Source organism: Calonectris borealis, chromosome W (assembly GCF_964195595.1).
Source record: "Calonectris borealis chromosome W, bCalBor7.hap1.2, whole genome shotgun sequence".
Lineage (NCBI taxonomy): Eukaryota > Metazoa > Chordata > Aves > Procellariiformes > Procellariidae > Calonectris > Calonectris borealis.
This window is the reverse complement of record NC_134351.1, coordinates 1,896,157-1,912,806: the sequence shown is the minus strand read 5'-3', so window position 1 is coordinate 1,912,806 and position 16,650 is coordinate 1,896,157. Positions and strand designations below refer to the sequence as shown.

At 49.6% G+C, this 16,650-nt stretch overlaps 1 protein-coding gene across 26 annotated transcripts in view; it reads right to left on the bottom strand.

Annotated features, from left to right (window-relative positions):
- The window catches only part of LOC142074887 (transcription factor 4), a 236,140-nt gene that overhangs the window by 13,922 nt on the left and 205,568 nt on the right, over positions 1 to 16,650 (bottom strand). For 13 of the 26 annotated variants that reach the window (XM_075135834.1, XM_075135829.1, XM_075135827.1 and 10 more), the window contains 4 exons: positions 14,610 to 14,677; positions 13,248 to 13,326; positions 10,532 to 10,608; positions 8,076 to 8,279 (listed from right to left, as the gene is read on the bottom strand). In XM_075135834.1, coding sequence (XP_074991935.1) covers positions 8,076 to 8,279; positions 10,532 to 10,608; positions 13,248 to 13,326; positions 14,610 to 14,677 — 428 coding nt within the window. The remainder of the gene's footprint in view (positions 1 to 8,075; positions 8,280 to 10,531; positions 10,609 to 13,247; positions 13,327 to 14,609; positions 14,678 to 16,650) is intronic. The other 13 variants (XM_075135836.1, XM_075135841.1, XM_075135832.1 and 10 more) reach the window with 2 other exon arrangements.

Below are 16,650 nucleotides of genomic sequence, written 5' to 3'. Positions count from 1 at the left end.
GATGCATGTTAACATGTGTTCAATATTGTCAAAATTTATAAGTCTGACAGAAAGCAGATTTGTGCAAAGCCCTTATAAACCTCTACCGCTATATTAAAAAGGGAACAGCACAGGGCACTCTGACACAAATGGTCTCTCACTGTATGTGTGTATTATTGGTCCAAATTATTCACTCTTATTTAACTGCACCGAAGTCTTTCATCTCCGTGCTATACAATAATAGTTTCCATATGACCGGTGGCTCAGCTATAAATAAGATCAAAAGCAAAAGAAAGGATTTAATAAAAAAAAAAAAAAAGACATTAAGAGTGGCATTAAATCAGGAAAAAAAGCAAAGTTCACATTTTTTTCTACAGAAAAAAAGTAGTGCTGAGTACTAAGCGGCTCGCCAAGTATCTTATGAAAGGGCTGTTTGCGAGCCAGTTGTATGCAAAAGCCATTTAAACGGAGCCGAAAGTGGCAAAGCCGGACTTCGGCGTTAAAAGGAAGGGGAAGAAGAAGATGAAGGGAAAAAAGCGCAAGTGCCACGTCTCCCGGCGAGGCCGGGATACTGGTGCGGCGGCGGCGGCGGCGGGCGTGCCTCGAGGCCACGCGCGTGGCAGCGTCCGCCTGCGCCCCGGGGGCTCCCCGCGGAGCCCACCGCCCCCGGCTGGGCGGGAGGAGGCTCGCCTTGGCACCACGCGTCGGCTTGGTGGGAAGAGCCGACTTCCAGCCGACCTTCCTCCAGCGTGCAGAGGCTGCCGGCCGAGCCCCGCGCCCCGCCGCCCGCCCAGCTCTGCCCACCGGCTCCCTCCTTCTGCCCTCCGCGGGCCCACCCGGGCGCCGGCCCCGCGCGCGGAGAGCGCGGCCCACCGCCACGTCCCCCCGCACGCGCCAGTTCAGGTCTCCCACGCTTCACCGGCTTTGCTTTCCCACCATGGGAGATAATTGAAGCATTTTAAAGGGAAACCAATCGGTTGCGACCTATTATGGAGAGAAGTGGGTTGCCATGGCCGTCGGAGGGAAGTCACTGAAATAATCCCTGCGATTTCTTTCCAAGGGAGATGATTATTCATTTAAGTATTGGCTAAATCCGGAGATATAAAGGGTCCTAAAGTACAGGATTAAGAATATTAACTCTTCTTCACCGATCGGCCGGGAGGGAGGGGAGGACACCATGCCACAAGCAAGTCGGCGCGCCTGGACGCTTTATTTCGGTACCCGGTTCCGGATGACGGGGGTCCCGTCCAGCGCATGGCGGCGCTGACCCACCCGCGCTGCTGCCTTCCTCCCCGGCTCCCCAGCACCTGCCCCGCCGCCGGCCTCGGCTCCGCACCTCCAGCGCAGACGCTGCGCTAGCGGCTCCTGAAAGACAAGCCAGCCGCTCCCCCGCGCGCCGGGCCGGCCACGCGGAGCTCGCAGGCAGCGAGCGACGCAGAAATGAAACCCGGGAAACCAAATACGACGGGGTTTTAACCATGCGCCTAATTAGCTGGTTAGAAATGAATGGAGCCATTGTGCGAGGACAAGGCTTTCCTGAAAAGGTGTCGTTTAAATATTGGTCAGTGGTTTCTCTCCTGGTCAAAATGAAGTTTATAGTTTAAAAAATAATTTAAAAATATGATAAAGGCTGTAATTGCACGGCATTAGGAATGTCAACCAATTAGGCAGAAAATGGTGCTATATAAAAACCCTACACTGGTGCCTGTTATGTCAGACTTCATTCCAGTAAGGTCATTCTGTCCAGTTTTTTTTAATTTATATTATACCTGCTAACTAAAAAACACAGTCATGCAACACAAACCACAGACGCAGAAGCTACAACCGTGCTAAAAATTAAGAAGAGAAAAAGATAGCAAGACAAAACAGCAAAAGCCAAATTTTGTCTTTCAAATAACGCCAAGTCGCTTGACTCTTTTTGTTTATGTACGAATGACATAACTGAATTACTTCATGAGCTGCTACTCTAATTCCTAGGGGTGGAAAATTCCATAAGTTAATTTAATGTGGATGTAAAAAAAAAAATACACACGAACACGCTCTCTTCCTGTGGGCCCTCGTGTGAAGCATGCAGGCTGGCCGATGGGCTTCTAAGCGCTATCTTAAAAATAACGTATACCAGTTTCTGGTTTATAATGACTTCAATCAATACCTTCGTGCACCGCTACAAAAGAAAGGTGTCTTCTGAGATTCCTGTGCAAAAGTTAGCATTTAAATGCTGTTTTCTACAATTCAATTTGAAATGTTACGATAAAATCCCCGCAATCCGCGTAACCTCTGAAATAACAGGAACTGCGGAAAGCCAGGAAATTCATAGCTAAAGCTGAAAATATACGCTTAGCTCATGCCCTTGAGAGATGGAGACGGGCAGATTAAATCAACCTAAACTCCAAGTTTTTTCCTTGACATGCGACTTCTAAAACTTTGGCCTTGAAGACCCTTACAGAGACAGAAATGTTACGAGCAGCCTGACAGCAAACCCCCCATCAGCCTCATTTCTAAGCCACTTCTGCCTCTTCCCAGACGTTTCTTTGCAGGTGTCCAGGGCGGTTCTGTACCGGCTTTACGCGCCCGGCGAAGGGAGCCTACCTCCATTTTAAATACGGTGTTTTCAATCCTGCAAATGCTCGTGCGCGTGCTTAACTTCAACGTCACGAATAGTCCCAACGGGACGACGCGTGCTAATAAAGTCGAGCGCACGTGCGTTTGCAGAACCCAGGTCTTGATGGGATGGGAAACCCGAACCTCCATCTCCCCTGCCTGGAGCAGGTCACCCCCCCTTCCCCGCCGCGCTCCCCCTCCGGCCCCCCAAACACGCCCTGCAATGCGACCAGCTTTGGGCGAGCAGCTGCTGCGCCCCAGCTTTGCGGTTGGGGCACAAGCCGGGGGATGCTGGGGGTTCAAATTCCTCCCCTCCACCCTGCCCAGCCGAGGAAGCCGTGCCCGACGCCCCGCGAGGGCGTCCCCCCCGAGCTCTGGCACCCGAGGGCTGTGATTTAAGAAATACCCCTATTTTGAGACCTTCCTGCTGCTCCTGCCTGCACGTGCTGCTGCTGCAACACAGCGGGCGCAGAGGAGCAGGCAGGTCCTCTGGGCTTTCACCGCTAAACCAGTTTGCTGCTAAACTGGTATCAAATACACTGTATTTGTAAACGGTGTGAATTAATGCGTGCCGGTTTGCTCACGGCTCAGGGGAAATTAGAAACAGGGACATCAGCAAATTCCAGGGGCCTGCTAAAAATTAGTGAATGCTTAAACGCTCTCCTTACTGGGCCACTAATAAAAAAAGCGAGGGAATGTAAAGTAAGAAATCCCTTTTAAGACAGCCTGCTATAGCAAACCGTTCGCGCAGGGAGCAGAACTCTGCTCCCAGCCACACAGCTGTAAACCTGGCCTCATTCCATTAAAACCGGAGCACTTGATTCCCATTTCCAGCAGCATCTGACCGATCTCTGCCTTATTTGTGTCTGGGGAGAAAAGTCGCACATCTGCTGCGCGAGGGAGAGCGCGGGCAGGGAGCGCAGGCAGGGAATGAAGGCAGGGAGTGCGGGCAGGGAGCGAAGGCAGGGAGCGCGGGCAAGGAGCGCAGGCAGGGAATGAGGGCAGGGAGCGCGGGCAGGGAGCGCGGGCAGGGAGTGAGGGCAGGGAGCGTGGGCAGGGAGCGTGGGCAGGGAGTGCGGGCTCTGCACGGCTCCGGGGTCGCCCCGGCGCGCTCGGGCAGCGCGCGGAGGTGCGCGGTGGGCACAGCCGCTTCCACCAGCGCTTTCTACAAGTTTCCGGTCCATACCTCCCACTGCTACTTTATTTACTGCAGCTGGCCAGCCTTTTATAGCCTGTTTCATGTATTAAAATTCAAATGTGGAAAACATTACCAGTATCCTCCTTGATTTTTTTTTTTTTTTTTTTGAATTTTTTCCCCCTTCAACTTCCTTTTCAGCGTGGAATGTATCAAATGGTCAAAGGCTAACTTCAGACTGACTCTACTCAAAAACTATTTCCTTTGTTCTTATGTTTTTACTTCAAAATTCATACCAGTTTTCCAAAAGAAATTATCGGGCCCGACTCTTTCACCCAAGTTACGGTTTCAGACAGTGAGTAATGCTGCTTGGGAACGCGGCAGACTCTGGGTTTTCAGAGAAATGTCCCCGTCTTGTTTGCAGCAGCAGCAGCGCTGCTCTCAAAGCATCCGAATTCTCCTGCTCAGCTACCTCGCTCGGACCATACACTTATTTAGCAAAGCCCAAACAAGACAGGTCAGACCCCGCCACTCGGCATTTCTCCTGAAAAAGCAAGTGCCTGCATATTCCTAAAGACATGAAGGCGTTTTTCAGATGCATGATACCGGCACTTCGATTTCTCATTGTTGCTGCTTTTTTTGTTTAAATCTAACTTCACCTACATCTGGTATTTAAGCAAGGAGCACATATTTATGGAACAAACTGTCTCTGAAGTGATGCCCTGGGTGCATGTTGCATCAGTTTAACATATGCAAAGCGAACAAAGCTACAAAAATTAAACTCTTTTCTCTTGATTGAGAGCAGATATGCAGAAACAGTTGTAAGTCACAGATCTGGCTTTTAATAAAGCCAGATTTCTTCATTAAAAGCAGTATTGTTTAAACACTGGAGGAAAAAATAGCTTTGTACAAACTCAAATCTTAGATTATATGTATCCCAAGTGTATTTAACGTATTACCTGAGGCCAAGCTAAATTACAATCTAGAATTTCCTTTTGTGAATTCTCAGCAACTGCCACAGAGAGCAAACCAATGTCTGGTTCATGCTAATTTTATTGGGGAAGGGGAGAGGAGATGGATTTAACCGAGCTGCTGAAAAGGCATCTTTTTACCTCTCGGAGCCTTTCACCAGACCATTTTCAGTTAACACTTCACATTTTTTTGAACCTGCAAATGGTGCAGTCTCAGTTGTGGCTTTTAATGATATTTTACCCACGACAGAGTCACTTTTAGTAACATTTAATTTAACGAGGAGCAGAGCCTGTCACAAAGCTGCCCCAATAAAAAAATAAACAAAATCCCCCTTATTTTCCTTTCTCAGGTGCTTCATTTAACAACTGATGTTACATTTTAACAACCTGAAGCAACAGAAATTATGGGCAAATATTTAGCTTAAGGCATTGTATGTGGACAAGTTTGAAGGAAGAACTGTTTGGTCAAGTATAGCTGGGTAAGGATACCTGAAAAAGCAAACTTTTTCTTGCAGGGGGAAGCGGGAGACAGCTGGGATATTTTGATTTCCGTATGAGATGGCAGACCTCAGCTGTGAAGGCTTTGCATGGTGGTCAGCACTCAAGCTTAGACATAAAACCTTGCCCTCGGCCGATGACGGAGCGTGCGGAGGGCTGCGGAGCCATCCCAACGTGGGACGGAGAGTGGCCGAAAGCCCGCGGCTCGGCTCGGCCCCGCTGGGACAAGCTGCCCGAGAACTTCCCCCAGCGTCGCACGAGGCTCAGGAACGGCCCTGCTGAATAAAGCCACGCTCTCCGTGCCGCTGGAGGCTAATTATTTTATAATCACCTAACCGAGTATCAGGACAGCGCCTAGGGCGGGGGCATCCCCAGCGCACAGCAGAGCGGGGGCACGGTAATTATCAAATAATTGGCCACCAGAAGAAGCTCCTTCCTTCCCCTGCCAGTTGCCTCACACTCGGGCATCAAAGTTTCTTTCTTTCTTTCTTTCTTTCTCCTTCCCTTGTGAAAAAAAGGAGGAATCCTGTCTGAATCCTGTCAAATAAAACTCTAAATGTTTGCATTTTCCATATGATGTCTAATCCTATTTGGAATGCTTCTGAACATTTGGCCTTGATTACATCTTGGAGCAATGAATTTCACAGGACATTGTGTGTTGAATAAAAAGTATTTCTTTTTGTCAGGTTCACTGAATGTCCCCTTGTTCTTTAATTATAAGGCAGGATGAATAGCAGAGCTAGATTTACCTTCTCTATGCTGTCCATTATTCCATGTACCTCTATTATGTCTTCTCTTATTCATCTCCTTTCTAAACAAAATCACCACAATCTGTTCAACCTCCCTTCACATGAAAATCCTTCCATGCTTGCAATCATTCCTGCTGTTTGTCCCTGAACTCCTCCCAATTCCACCGCACTTTTTTGAGATAGGAAAACCAAACCAGAAGACAGCTCCAGGGAAGGTATACACACATGTATGTGTATGTGAATTATACCCAAGGCATGTACTGCCACTCCATCAGTTTTGGTGTCCCTTCGCATGTGCCTTTTCAATTCAATGGGGTTTTGGTCTTGTTTTTAGAGATTCTTGCGCACTGAGGAGAAATTTCCATGTGACTCTAGCAGAGGCATACGCCGTCCTCCCTATGTGTATATGGTTAATTGAAATTCTTTCTTCTAATCTGCCCTGCCTTGCCCTTAGCATGTGGGATGAGCAGGGGATCAAGCCTAGTCCTCCTCAGCGCCGCGCAGCAGCGAACTGGCCATGGATCTGTCAGGTCCCCTTCTCTTTCCACATATTTTCCCCTAGTCTTAATTAACCTAAATAGCTTGAACCATCGAAAATACTGCCAGATAACTCCTTGTTCCCTTCCTCCATTCCACGTGTGAGTAAGCAACTCTATTTCAGGAATGAAATTTGGAGGTATAAAACCGAATGCCTTTTAATCCTGCTGAAGATTGCAATGATCTAGTTCAGCTCTGCACGTGCGCAACTTCGCCGCTTCCTAATCGAGAATCGCTGCTTCTCAGCTCCTACAGGACCGGTTATTTTTTCATTAACTTCTGCTGAGGGACTTTAAGATTTCTGTAGACTCAAATGCATCGTGTTAAATGGTTTTCCTTATTATTTTTCTGACATACTAAAAAATAAAAAGATTGAAGAGACAGGCTTTTCCTTTGCAGGAGAGAAAGCAACTGCAAAATATTTCCTTTGCAAAGTGCAAGATGTCTGTCCCGGAGACCCAAGTGGTGCACATACGGCAAATTACAGACCTGATCCCACAGGCTTTTGTGACAGACCACCACAGGCACCAGTGACAGACTGGGGACCCAGTAACGCAAGCACAAGCCCGGGGAGGGTCTGCAGAGCCAGGCTTCGTGCACCGGCTATTTCGCGTTGGAGAAGGGTCACGTAAACACACGCCACAGGGAGCACGTGCAGCTCCAACTCTGAACCCCTTCTCCCCCCAAATTTAAGCATGTGTTTAAAACAAGGACAGGATTAGCTCTCATTCCTTAAACTTTCTCCAGCCCTGCACGCCAAAACCACGCCTTACACTAAAAACTGCACCCAGCTTCCCAAGCAAGTGGTGGGTCCCGAGTGAAACGCAACACTAATGAAATCTTTCTGAAAGCAAAAAAGGAAAAGCATTTCAGGACCTGGGTAGGGGCAGCGACTTTACGTTCACCTGGCCTGGAAATGAAAGCATAAATGAATCCCCGCAGGTTTCACACCCCCTCACGCCCCCCCGCATGCGCGCACACACAGTTTGCACCTCTGTGCACGTGGCTATGAGAAGAAGGGTAAACTGTGCGGGTGGCCCCTGAAGCGCGGCCGCGCGAACCACCCGAAAGGCACAGGAGAGCCTGACCTCGCTGCTGTCTCGCTGGTACGTGCCTGCCCCCTGCCATGGGGCAGCTCCCCCGGCACGCTCCTGCCTGCTGCCCCGGGGCTGCTGCTCCCCGCACGCCCTTCGCGGTGCCTGGCAGCGACTTCGTGGTGCCCGCGCCCTCGGCCCGCCCAAGCCGCGTCAGCAGGCATGGTTAACGAGGCCGGACGCAGAGCCCAGCGGCTCTGACAAGAGTGGTGCCAGCTGGGCTGAGGGCGCAGGCAGGGACAAACAGAAAGGGGGGCACTCGCCGCCATCAGAGCGAAAGGCGCACACAGACGTCTGTAGCTGTAGATAGCTCACACGTACACGCGGCGTAAAGGAAAGGCAGTACCGCTCCCTCCGTGAATACGCACGCGCGCACTAGTATATAACATCTCCGAGAAGCAGCGAACCCTTGCAGACCCTTACACCCATCCATCCCTTCCTCCCCCCTCCCCGAGCCCTTGCAGCCGGCTCGTTTTTCACCCCGGCGCTGTCGGCGAGTCCCGCGGCTTACCATGAGCGAGTGCCGGTTGGCGGAGAGCAGGCCGGTGCCGTAGCCGGAGCCCAGACCGGCCATGGCTCCGTTGTGCGACGGCCCTATCAAGCCGTGCATGTCGGCGTGGCCCCCCGGCATGGCGGTGGCGGGCCCCACCGCGTGGTTGCGCAGCACGTGGATGGCGTCGTCCAGTCTCTCCAGGCGGTCCTCGATCCGGCTTTGCTGTTTGTGTGCGAGAAACAAAGCGGGAAGAGCATCAGCAGGCGCGCAGGGCCGCCCAGCGCCGGGCACGGGCGCTGCCACCGGTGTGCGTGGGGCGCGCGGGGGCACGGTCACTGACAGCCAGTCCTTCCTTCTCAACCCCTTGGTGTTTTTTGGTTGGTTTTGGCTTTTTTTTTTCTTTTTTTTTTTTCTTTTTTTTTTTTGAAAGGAGTGGTTTTGTTTCCCTATGGCAATGTTTAGAGTAGCGTTGCGGGGAAGGAGAGAGCATGGTTAACACGAGTACAGCTTTGATTTTCATGGGCAAAACAGGTTCAATGATTCCTCATGAACATAATCATTACAGTACATATGTTGCCCTCTATGTCTTTGAAAAGTTTTAGTGATACTTAAAAAAAAAATAATAAAAAAATAAAAAAGAAGTAGAAGTAAAGAAATAAATATACCTCTAATTGTAATCAATCTCTGACGGGATTTTCCTCCCCCCATCTAATCCCAGGATCACACACAAAGAGAGAAAGAGAAACTACCAGGTCCTACAGTCCCTCGCTGCTGGTTGGGTTCTTCCCTACAGCTATGCATCCTGAAATCACTCTTTATCACTGGTAAAAGCAGCAATAAACACTCTTCCCCAACTGAGCAGCTTACGGCCGGTGAGCAGCATGGCAAAGACTAGCAGCCACGGGGTCCCGGGGGGCAAGGGGTGCAGGGTTGCTCTGAACCACCCCTCCCGCCCCGGCTGCAATGCCATCGGGGTCCCTACAACCAAGCCCCCGGGAAGGACGGGCCCTCGCCTCCCACTTCTCCAACCATCCTAAAAGCCAGCCCACCCACAGCCCTGGGAAGGGCCTCCGAGAACCCCGACCGCTGCTTTCCCGAGTTGCTGCCTCCCAACACCGTGCTCCTGCTAAGCCAAAAAATAGCCCCCGAGGCGTGCTGCTGGCAGGGCGAGGACGAGGAGAAGCAATGGGCTGCAGGGAGTAGCCTTGAGGCTTCAGCCTGCCTGCTCCACAGGCTGCTCCATGAAAGGAGGGACCCACGTCTGCATGTCGTGCTCTGGGAACAACCCCCTGCGGGAGCCACTGCCCGCAGAACCCCCCCTGCACCCCCTGCTCTGCTTCCCCCAAGCCCCACCGCTGTCCTCGGCTATCCCCAGCGCAAGCCTTGTGCGACCTGGGCACCTGAAGTCTTTGCTCTTCAATAAAATACGGAAGGGGGAAGCACAACAGGACAGCCCCCAAGCACTGGGGAACCTGAGCTGCAAAAATAATTAGGCATAGCTTATGGATCTCTGCAGCAAGTCTCTTAACCGACCCATTGCTCTCCACAAACCAAAATAACTAAAAAACCTCCAGAAGACAGATAGCCTAGAAAATGGTCAATCGTGAGAAGGATTTCTGTATCGGGGCGGAAAAAACAGTCCATGCTAATTCCTGACTTTGGCAAACTTCTAACGAAGCCAACAGGACTGCTGCATCGCCCCGTGCTAACAGGGTTAAACACTGTGCCCTCGGGAATTATCTGATGGCCTTTTTTTTAAGGAAACTTTAAAGTTCTAGCACTATTTATTTTACACCCAACAACATGTCAGGCGTTTCACACCCGTTAGTGAAACCCCCTAGACTTCCAACTGAGACCAACAACCAACCGAGAAGAGAGAGACAGAGGACATCGGACTCTACGGTCCTCCTCTGTCCTAACGTGCTTCTGGCCAGCTCCAACTCTTACTTAATCTTTCTATTAGGAAAGGTAACAAATCTTACTGACATCCCTTTAACCCTCTCTGCCACGCGAGCACTTAGGACCAGCTCGGCCTGGCAAACTCAGGTTCTTCCTGGGGAGAGGACTCCTGACCATCACTGCTGCATCGGCCGCGCTCCCTCCCTCGCTCCACAGGACTGACGGACGCTCCGTCCTGCGTGACAGCCACCACGGCTTTCTACTCCTATTTTCTCTTCAATCTATTCCATCTGCCTGCTCATCCTCCCCTCTTTTCGTGGTCCTCGTCGCCCTTTTCAGTAGATCTCAACACCGCATCCCTTGTCAAACAGGAGACCCTGGCCAGCAGCATCTCAAACCGCATCACGCATCTAGAGCGCGGGGCACCCATGATACGAATTTAGAGGTGGTAAAATCAAGTCCGAGGGCATAGCGGTCACTAACGAAATGAAAACCTGTGTGAGAAGAATGGATGAGAAATGGAAAGAACAGCAAGTAAAATACTGAGGCAGAGGAGGTCACTAATCAAAACATACCAAAGAGTGTAAGGGACCTTCATAATTGGGAGATGATGACGCTTGACCTCCATTTCTAGACCAAACAGCTGTGCCTGCTAATAGTAAAATTGGAATTACCATTAGAACTATGCAAACAAAAATGTCTTTCAAACTTTTTGGACAGTTTTGTAGACATGTAAATGCCGTATTCCAGATAGACTATAGAGCAGACATATGGAGAACTTCCAAAATACACACGGATGAAAAAAAAAAAAAAGGTATTTTGTAGCAAAGCACGTAGATGCAGGCCACAAAGTTCCCCCAGGCTGCTCCTCCGCATAGAGGGCTGCATTCATTCGGCAGCTGGAGCTGCGAGAGGCTCCGGGAGAAGGAAACGTCTCGGCGGTGAAGGAGAAGCAGCGCTGCCGCGGGGTGCTGCGGGGCGGCTGGACCCCTGCGCGAGCCCAGCACAGACTAGCCCATTCTCCTAGCCTTGCTTCCAGACACACTCGGTGCCACTGATGACGTCATCCCACCACCAAATTTACAAAATCTTAAAAAAAGAAGTCAGTAAAAGCACCGCACACAACATTCACGTATACGCTGATAAGGTTTGCGCTCTCTTTGGGCAGATTATTTGGTTTGGCCCAGCGAAACTGCCAAAGGTCTGACCGAAAACCTTCTGGTTTGTATCCGCTGCTCTAAATCTGTTCCTGCTGCTGCGGGAAGAAAAGGGCTCCTGGTCTCCAGCAGCATTTTCTAAGGAAAAATTTGCCCTTGTGAAAGAGGCAAACACAGGGAAAAGAAGTTTTTTTCAAGTATTTTCCCAACAGCTTTTATATATATAGTACAACGCTTAGACAATTTATAATGCTCTTTTGAACGAGTAATCCTCTGAATGATCTCATAAAACCGGGTTAAGAATTTGAGATGGAAATATCAGGATTTTAATCTTAATGTCTACATTGAGTGGCATTTGCTTGGACTGAGATAGGCCAGGGTGGAACTCGTGGCAATTTTTTTTAGGCTCCCACAGTTAAAATTTTTTTTCTCATAAAAGTCAAAATTATGTCAGTTCTAATTAAAACTTAAATCTTCCCTTTTCTGGTCCCCATGGAGCTTTTAGTTGAGGTTTTGCTACAGCACTGAATGAAGCAATGAGCAGCAATCTTTACCTTCAGAATAGTTTTTAACTAGCCCTTGACACCCTTGAGGGAAAGCGTCTTGCACGCTGAACACTTTCAGCTCGTATTGAAATGCACTTATACTCCCTATTTTTATTTATTTTGACACTCGGTTCTCCCTATTTACCCAGCAGAGCCTGCAAAAAGCAACGCAGGCCAAATTCGCACGGGATTTTTCTCTTTGGCTCGGCCCCTTCCATCGGGAAGGAGGGCAGCGCCTCGCTAGGAGAAAGGCAGCCCCGGTGCCCGGGGTGCTGCACTTCGAGGGCGATTCCGGGCAAAGTAAGGGCAGAAAGTCCTTTTCTGAGGTGTGGGAACCCCCCAGGCTATGACAGGCCAGGTGGTCCCTCTGTCCCCCATCCCCTGCTAGGGGTGGCATTGTGGGGACGTTTGTTGACTGGATGTCACCCCGATGTTACGTGCTCCTTCACAGCAGCTGAGCGTGATGGAGATGGACGTGGTGTCCTCCTGGACCTCGTCCTGCAGAGCCTGCCAGCTAGCACGAGCTTCTCTCCTTCCAAGAGGGTCTCATCACTGCAGAGCTCCTGTTAGGTCTATGTCTCTGAGGCTGGGGCACCATCTTAAAGGCTCAGGAGCCCAGGAGCTCCCTCCGCCTCGGGCGTGCTCCTCATGCCCCATGGAGAACGAGGGATGGATCACACCTCTGCCAGCGCTGCCCTATGGAAACACGGCGGCCTCGGCTGCCTTTCAGGATTCCCGGTGAGGTTAACAGGATCCAGGGCTCACGCACAAAGAAGAGGAGACCGGGGTCTTTGGTTATGTGTGATATAGACCTCGTCTCAGTGCGGGGATGGGAAGCCAAGAGGCCTTCTCCAAGGGGTCAGTGTGTGCTGCGTGGGAGGAGAAGCCTAATGCTCTAGCCGAAAAGTCTCAAGGTTTAAGAAATCCGAGTTATATTCAGGTAAACATTTAAAACACCTGACGCTCATGAGAACTACCCTGGGCCTCTGGATCTTTTCAGTTTAGGCTTTTATTAGTAGAGTGGGTGTAGTTAAAATATGCAGTTATTATAAACAAAGTATAAAACGATCAACTGGACTCACAGGGGCTCAGTTTGTCCAGAGACATATTTTACGGATCAAACAGGCTTTTGCTTCAGCCCCGGGAGGGGATGGGGAACGTACAAGGAGATGCACCTGGCATGGCCACCCTGGAGCAGGGCTGCCGCGAGGGCGTGGGTGTCCCTGCACAGGGGCACGGCCACGGCACGGGACACGCTCTGCACCGGGCAGACACCGTCTGCCACAAGACCCCGAGGGCACTGCAGGAAGCCGCAATAAGGATGCATAAAACCACTGCTTTTTGTAAATGCATCTGCCTGAGAGCTGCAACGACCTTCTCTCTGCACTGGAAATACAGCGTGTAGGACACCTCTCTGCTCATCTCTGCGGGACCACCAGCCACCTGCACCTGCTGGGCAGCAATACGGGAACCGCTGGTGCTGCCGGCTGGATGCACGTCTCACACCCAGTACCGTCGGAGCTCATTTAGGCATCTCCTACCAAAAATATGTTGAAACGTTCAGTAAAATAGAATTGTAACAACAATACCTGAGAGAGAAGGGGGAGAACCAACAGGAGTTGAAGGATTTGATGAAAAGCTGTTGTTGGTGTGATCTGGAGAATAGATCTTTAAAAGATGATACAGAATTAATCTAAAGCCATCACAAACTGATGCAGAAAGAAATATGGAATTCTTATGCATTCAGTTCATTTAAATGAAAGCAGGACAGGTTAAAAAGCCTCTTATTCAAATATTAATATTTTTATAAAGACAAAACTGTATTAGATGCAGGAAGCTAGACAACAGACCCCTTTTGATGGGAACAGACACTAGCCAATTAAGCAATGGTTTCTGACTGTCACACGGATCTGCTACGGTAGATATACACATTTTCATTGCATAGACTACTTTACGAATGAGTGTCATTGAACAAGGCCTTAAAGCACGCCTGAAAATTGCTTTTTTGTTATGCTGAAATCCCTTAACGGCCAAAATAAAGCAAAAGGAGCAGAGCACGTTAAACCCTGGCACAGCGGGTAATCTGCAGCAGCAAACTCCAACTACTTGTCTGCTGCTCCGGCGAGAAAGCCCCCGCGTGCCCCGTGCCCGGGCGAGGGTGCCACCACCCCGTGGCGTCCCCGCTCACCACCCGTGCCATTTGTCAGGGCACCACTTCAAAGTGGATTCTGTACTGTATCAGTTATTTCAGGCAAACTAGAGTCTGACTTTTCGTCTTTTTCAATGAAGCATCGAAGAATATGCAAAAAAAAATTAACTCTCATGAGAACTCAATGGAACCCACTCTGCCCAGAAAATAACTATAGTGGTCCTTATTAAAAGTCAGCCTGTGCCAACTGGTACCGCAGCGATAGCTGGGGCACAGCAGGGTTTCCTCCTGCTTTGAGCTGGAAAACCGCTGTACCCCAGCTACCCAGGTAAGAGGTGGTAACTGCTGACTTTAACAGCAACCACAGTAACTGAATAGGTGGAAACTGCCATGAAAAATAGAAAATCTAAAGGCAAATTCAAAAAGAACCCTGTTTGCGGATGGCTCGGTAGTGCAGGAGTCATCCTGCTGCTGGGTTCTGTTCAGACCTCCCTCGCCCTAGGAAATGCGGTGTGTGATAGACTGACAGACACAGCTCCTTGGCACCCAGTCAATGTGACCAGGTCAAGGCTTCCCCTCTTCCCATTTCTATTCTACCATAAAATTACGTCTAAAACTTTTTAAACACCATTTTGCACTGATTGTTCAATATTTCAGTTGGCAGTAACTCCACGTGGGTGACCTCTGAGACCAGATCTCTCCCGTTTGCTGTTCATCTTCGTAAACTCCAGGCGTCCAATTCTGATTAAAGTTCACACTTTCAAAATGGTAAACGTGTATTCCAAAGTAAATATTTCCTTACAGAGGCAAGTGCTTTCCCCAGCGCATCACCAGTCTGCGAGCTGCCTGCTGCCCCACTTCCTCTGTTTGCTGAAAAACAAAAGACTCGATGTAAAAACAGACAGTAAAACATCATAGACTTCTACTCCTGGTCCACTTACTCATAATTTAATTGCATTTTAATGCTAATTATATAAAATTAATCTTTAATTACCATTAATTTGTTTGCTAAGGTACATATCAAACACATTCATGCTCCGCTTTTGCAGATAAAATATAAACTTGACATGCCGGGTTTTTTTAAAATATATTGTATATTTGATAGTCCTTGGCCACATGGCTTTACTTTTTCTGAACAAAAGGCTTCTAATAGTAGAAGATGCTCAAAGATATGGAAAATATGCAAGCGCACAGCTAGGCAAGCCCGCAGTGAGCTGAAGCCTGGGGTTGGGGAAAGGCTCCTGCCTCCCCTGCCCCGTGCAGAGACCCGGTGCCCGTCCGAGGGTGCTGAGTTTGTGCTCTAGGATGTGCAAATCCACTCTAACGAGGGTATTCTTCTTCAAAAGCTCTACGGCACTTATATATAAGGACAGTATTTCACATACAAAATGTCAAAAACTACTGCAGAGGAACATTATAAAGGCGGCAAAGACAACTCCCTGGAGCCGGGAACGCCAGAGCTCAGCCCGCCGGCGCAGCCCCGCTTCTCTCCCTGCGCCCGCACTGGGAGCAGTCATTAATTCCAGGCTCTCGCCGCGCTCCCCGGCAGCCCTAGCCTCCCTCGCCGCAAGGGAAGGACAAAGTGCCATTAATAAGCAGCTACCCGGTATTTTGTTTTCTCCTCATTCACTGTGATCCTGCTCCTTTGTATACTTTTCAATGCATCTTTTAAAGACGTTATTAAATTCCACATGGACTTTTCCAAAGGGTTCCTTCTGACTTCACTTGAACATTTCACGAGCGTTTAATGAAATGATTTTTCACCATCTCTCAGGCGATGGGATTGCATCTTTTATATACGAAATTTAGGGCAAGAAAAAGCATGGTGTAGCAGGCCACCAGTTTCTCATGCTGAGGGACAGGACTGAAACTTCTCCGTTACAGGAGAAACTGAAGGAAAGAAAAATTAGGGCATTCAGCATCTATATGTCCATTTACAGACTAAAAGGGCAGCTTTGGCTGCCTGTGATCAATACTTCTGCTTTCATCTCCGAGGATCCTAAATCAGGCAGCCAGAAAATGAGAAACAAGCAGTCAGTAACCACCCCGGAAAGCCGGGATTAATGTCTGGAACGCAAGGGCTGAGGCAGGAGAGGATCCTGTAACGCAGGGGGGTTTGAAGGGCTTCAGTTTGCAGCCCTCGGCAGGCTCGGCACCACGAGGCCACGGGATCCCGTGCCCAGAGGACTGCAGCAGCAAGCCCACCCCCTGGTCTGAGCCCGGGGCGTCCCAGGAAAAGGAGGCAGGGACCAAATTGCCCACGTTTGTACCACAAAGTGCAAGCACAGGCACTTTTTTGGTCATTAAAAAGTAATATTAAAAAGCCTCCTCCAAGTTTCACCCCAGCATTATGCAGGGCATGGGAAGGAGCAGGGCTGGATCCATTCTACGGCTCTTGGATTTTGCCATCGGTGTACCTACAGTCACTAATAACTGAATGTGTATGGCCCAGCACTCAAAGCAGATGAGCCGATCTGCCTGTGGACACTGCAGCTCCACAGCAGCAGCAGGGAAATCTGAGCTTCGGGGACCTGGTCCAAGGGATGTCCTGCCATGCCCCTTCGGAGCAACCTTTCTGCTCCACCTCCTCCATCTTCCCACCCTGAAAGCATTTCTCTCACCCACTGTCTCCATTTAGCTTTTCCTAATCTCCATCCCTTGCCCTTTTCATCCCAGCCTTCCTTGCTTAGCAGTTACCATATCTCTGCTGTCAGAGGTATCACTGCCTAAGCCCAAAATGCCTAGCAGCAGCTTCAGCAGGGTCTAGTTAGGAAAACGTAAGGAATGGCACAGAAAAGCATTTTCCTTCTATTTCTCATGTACAACATGCATGTTATCAAATC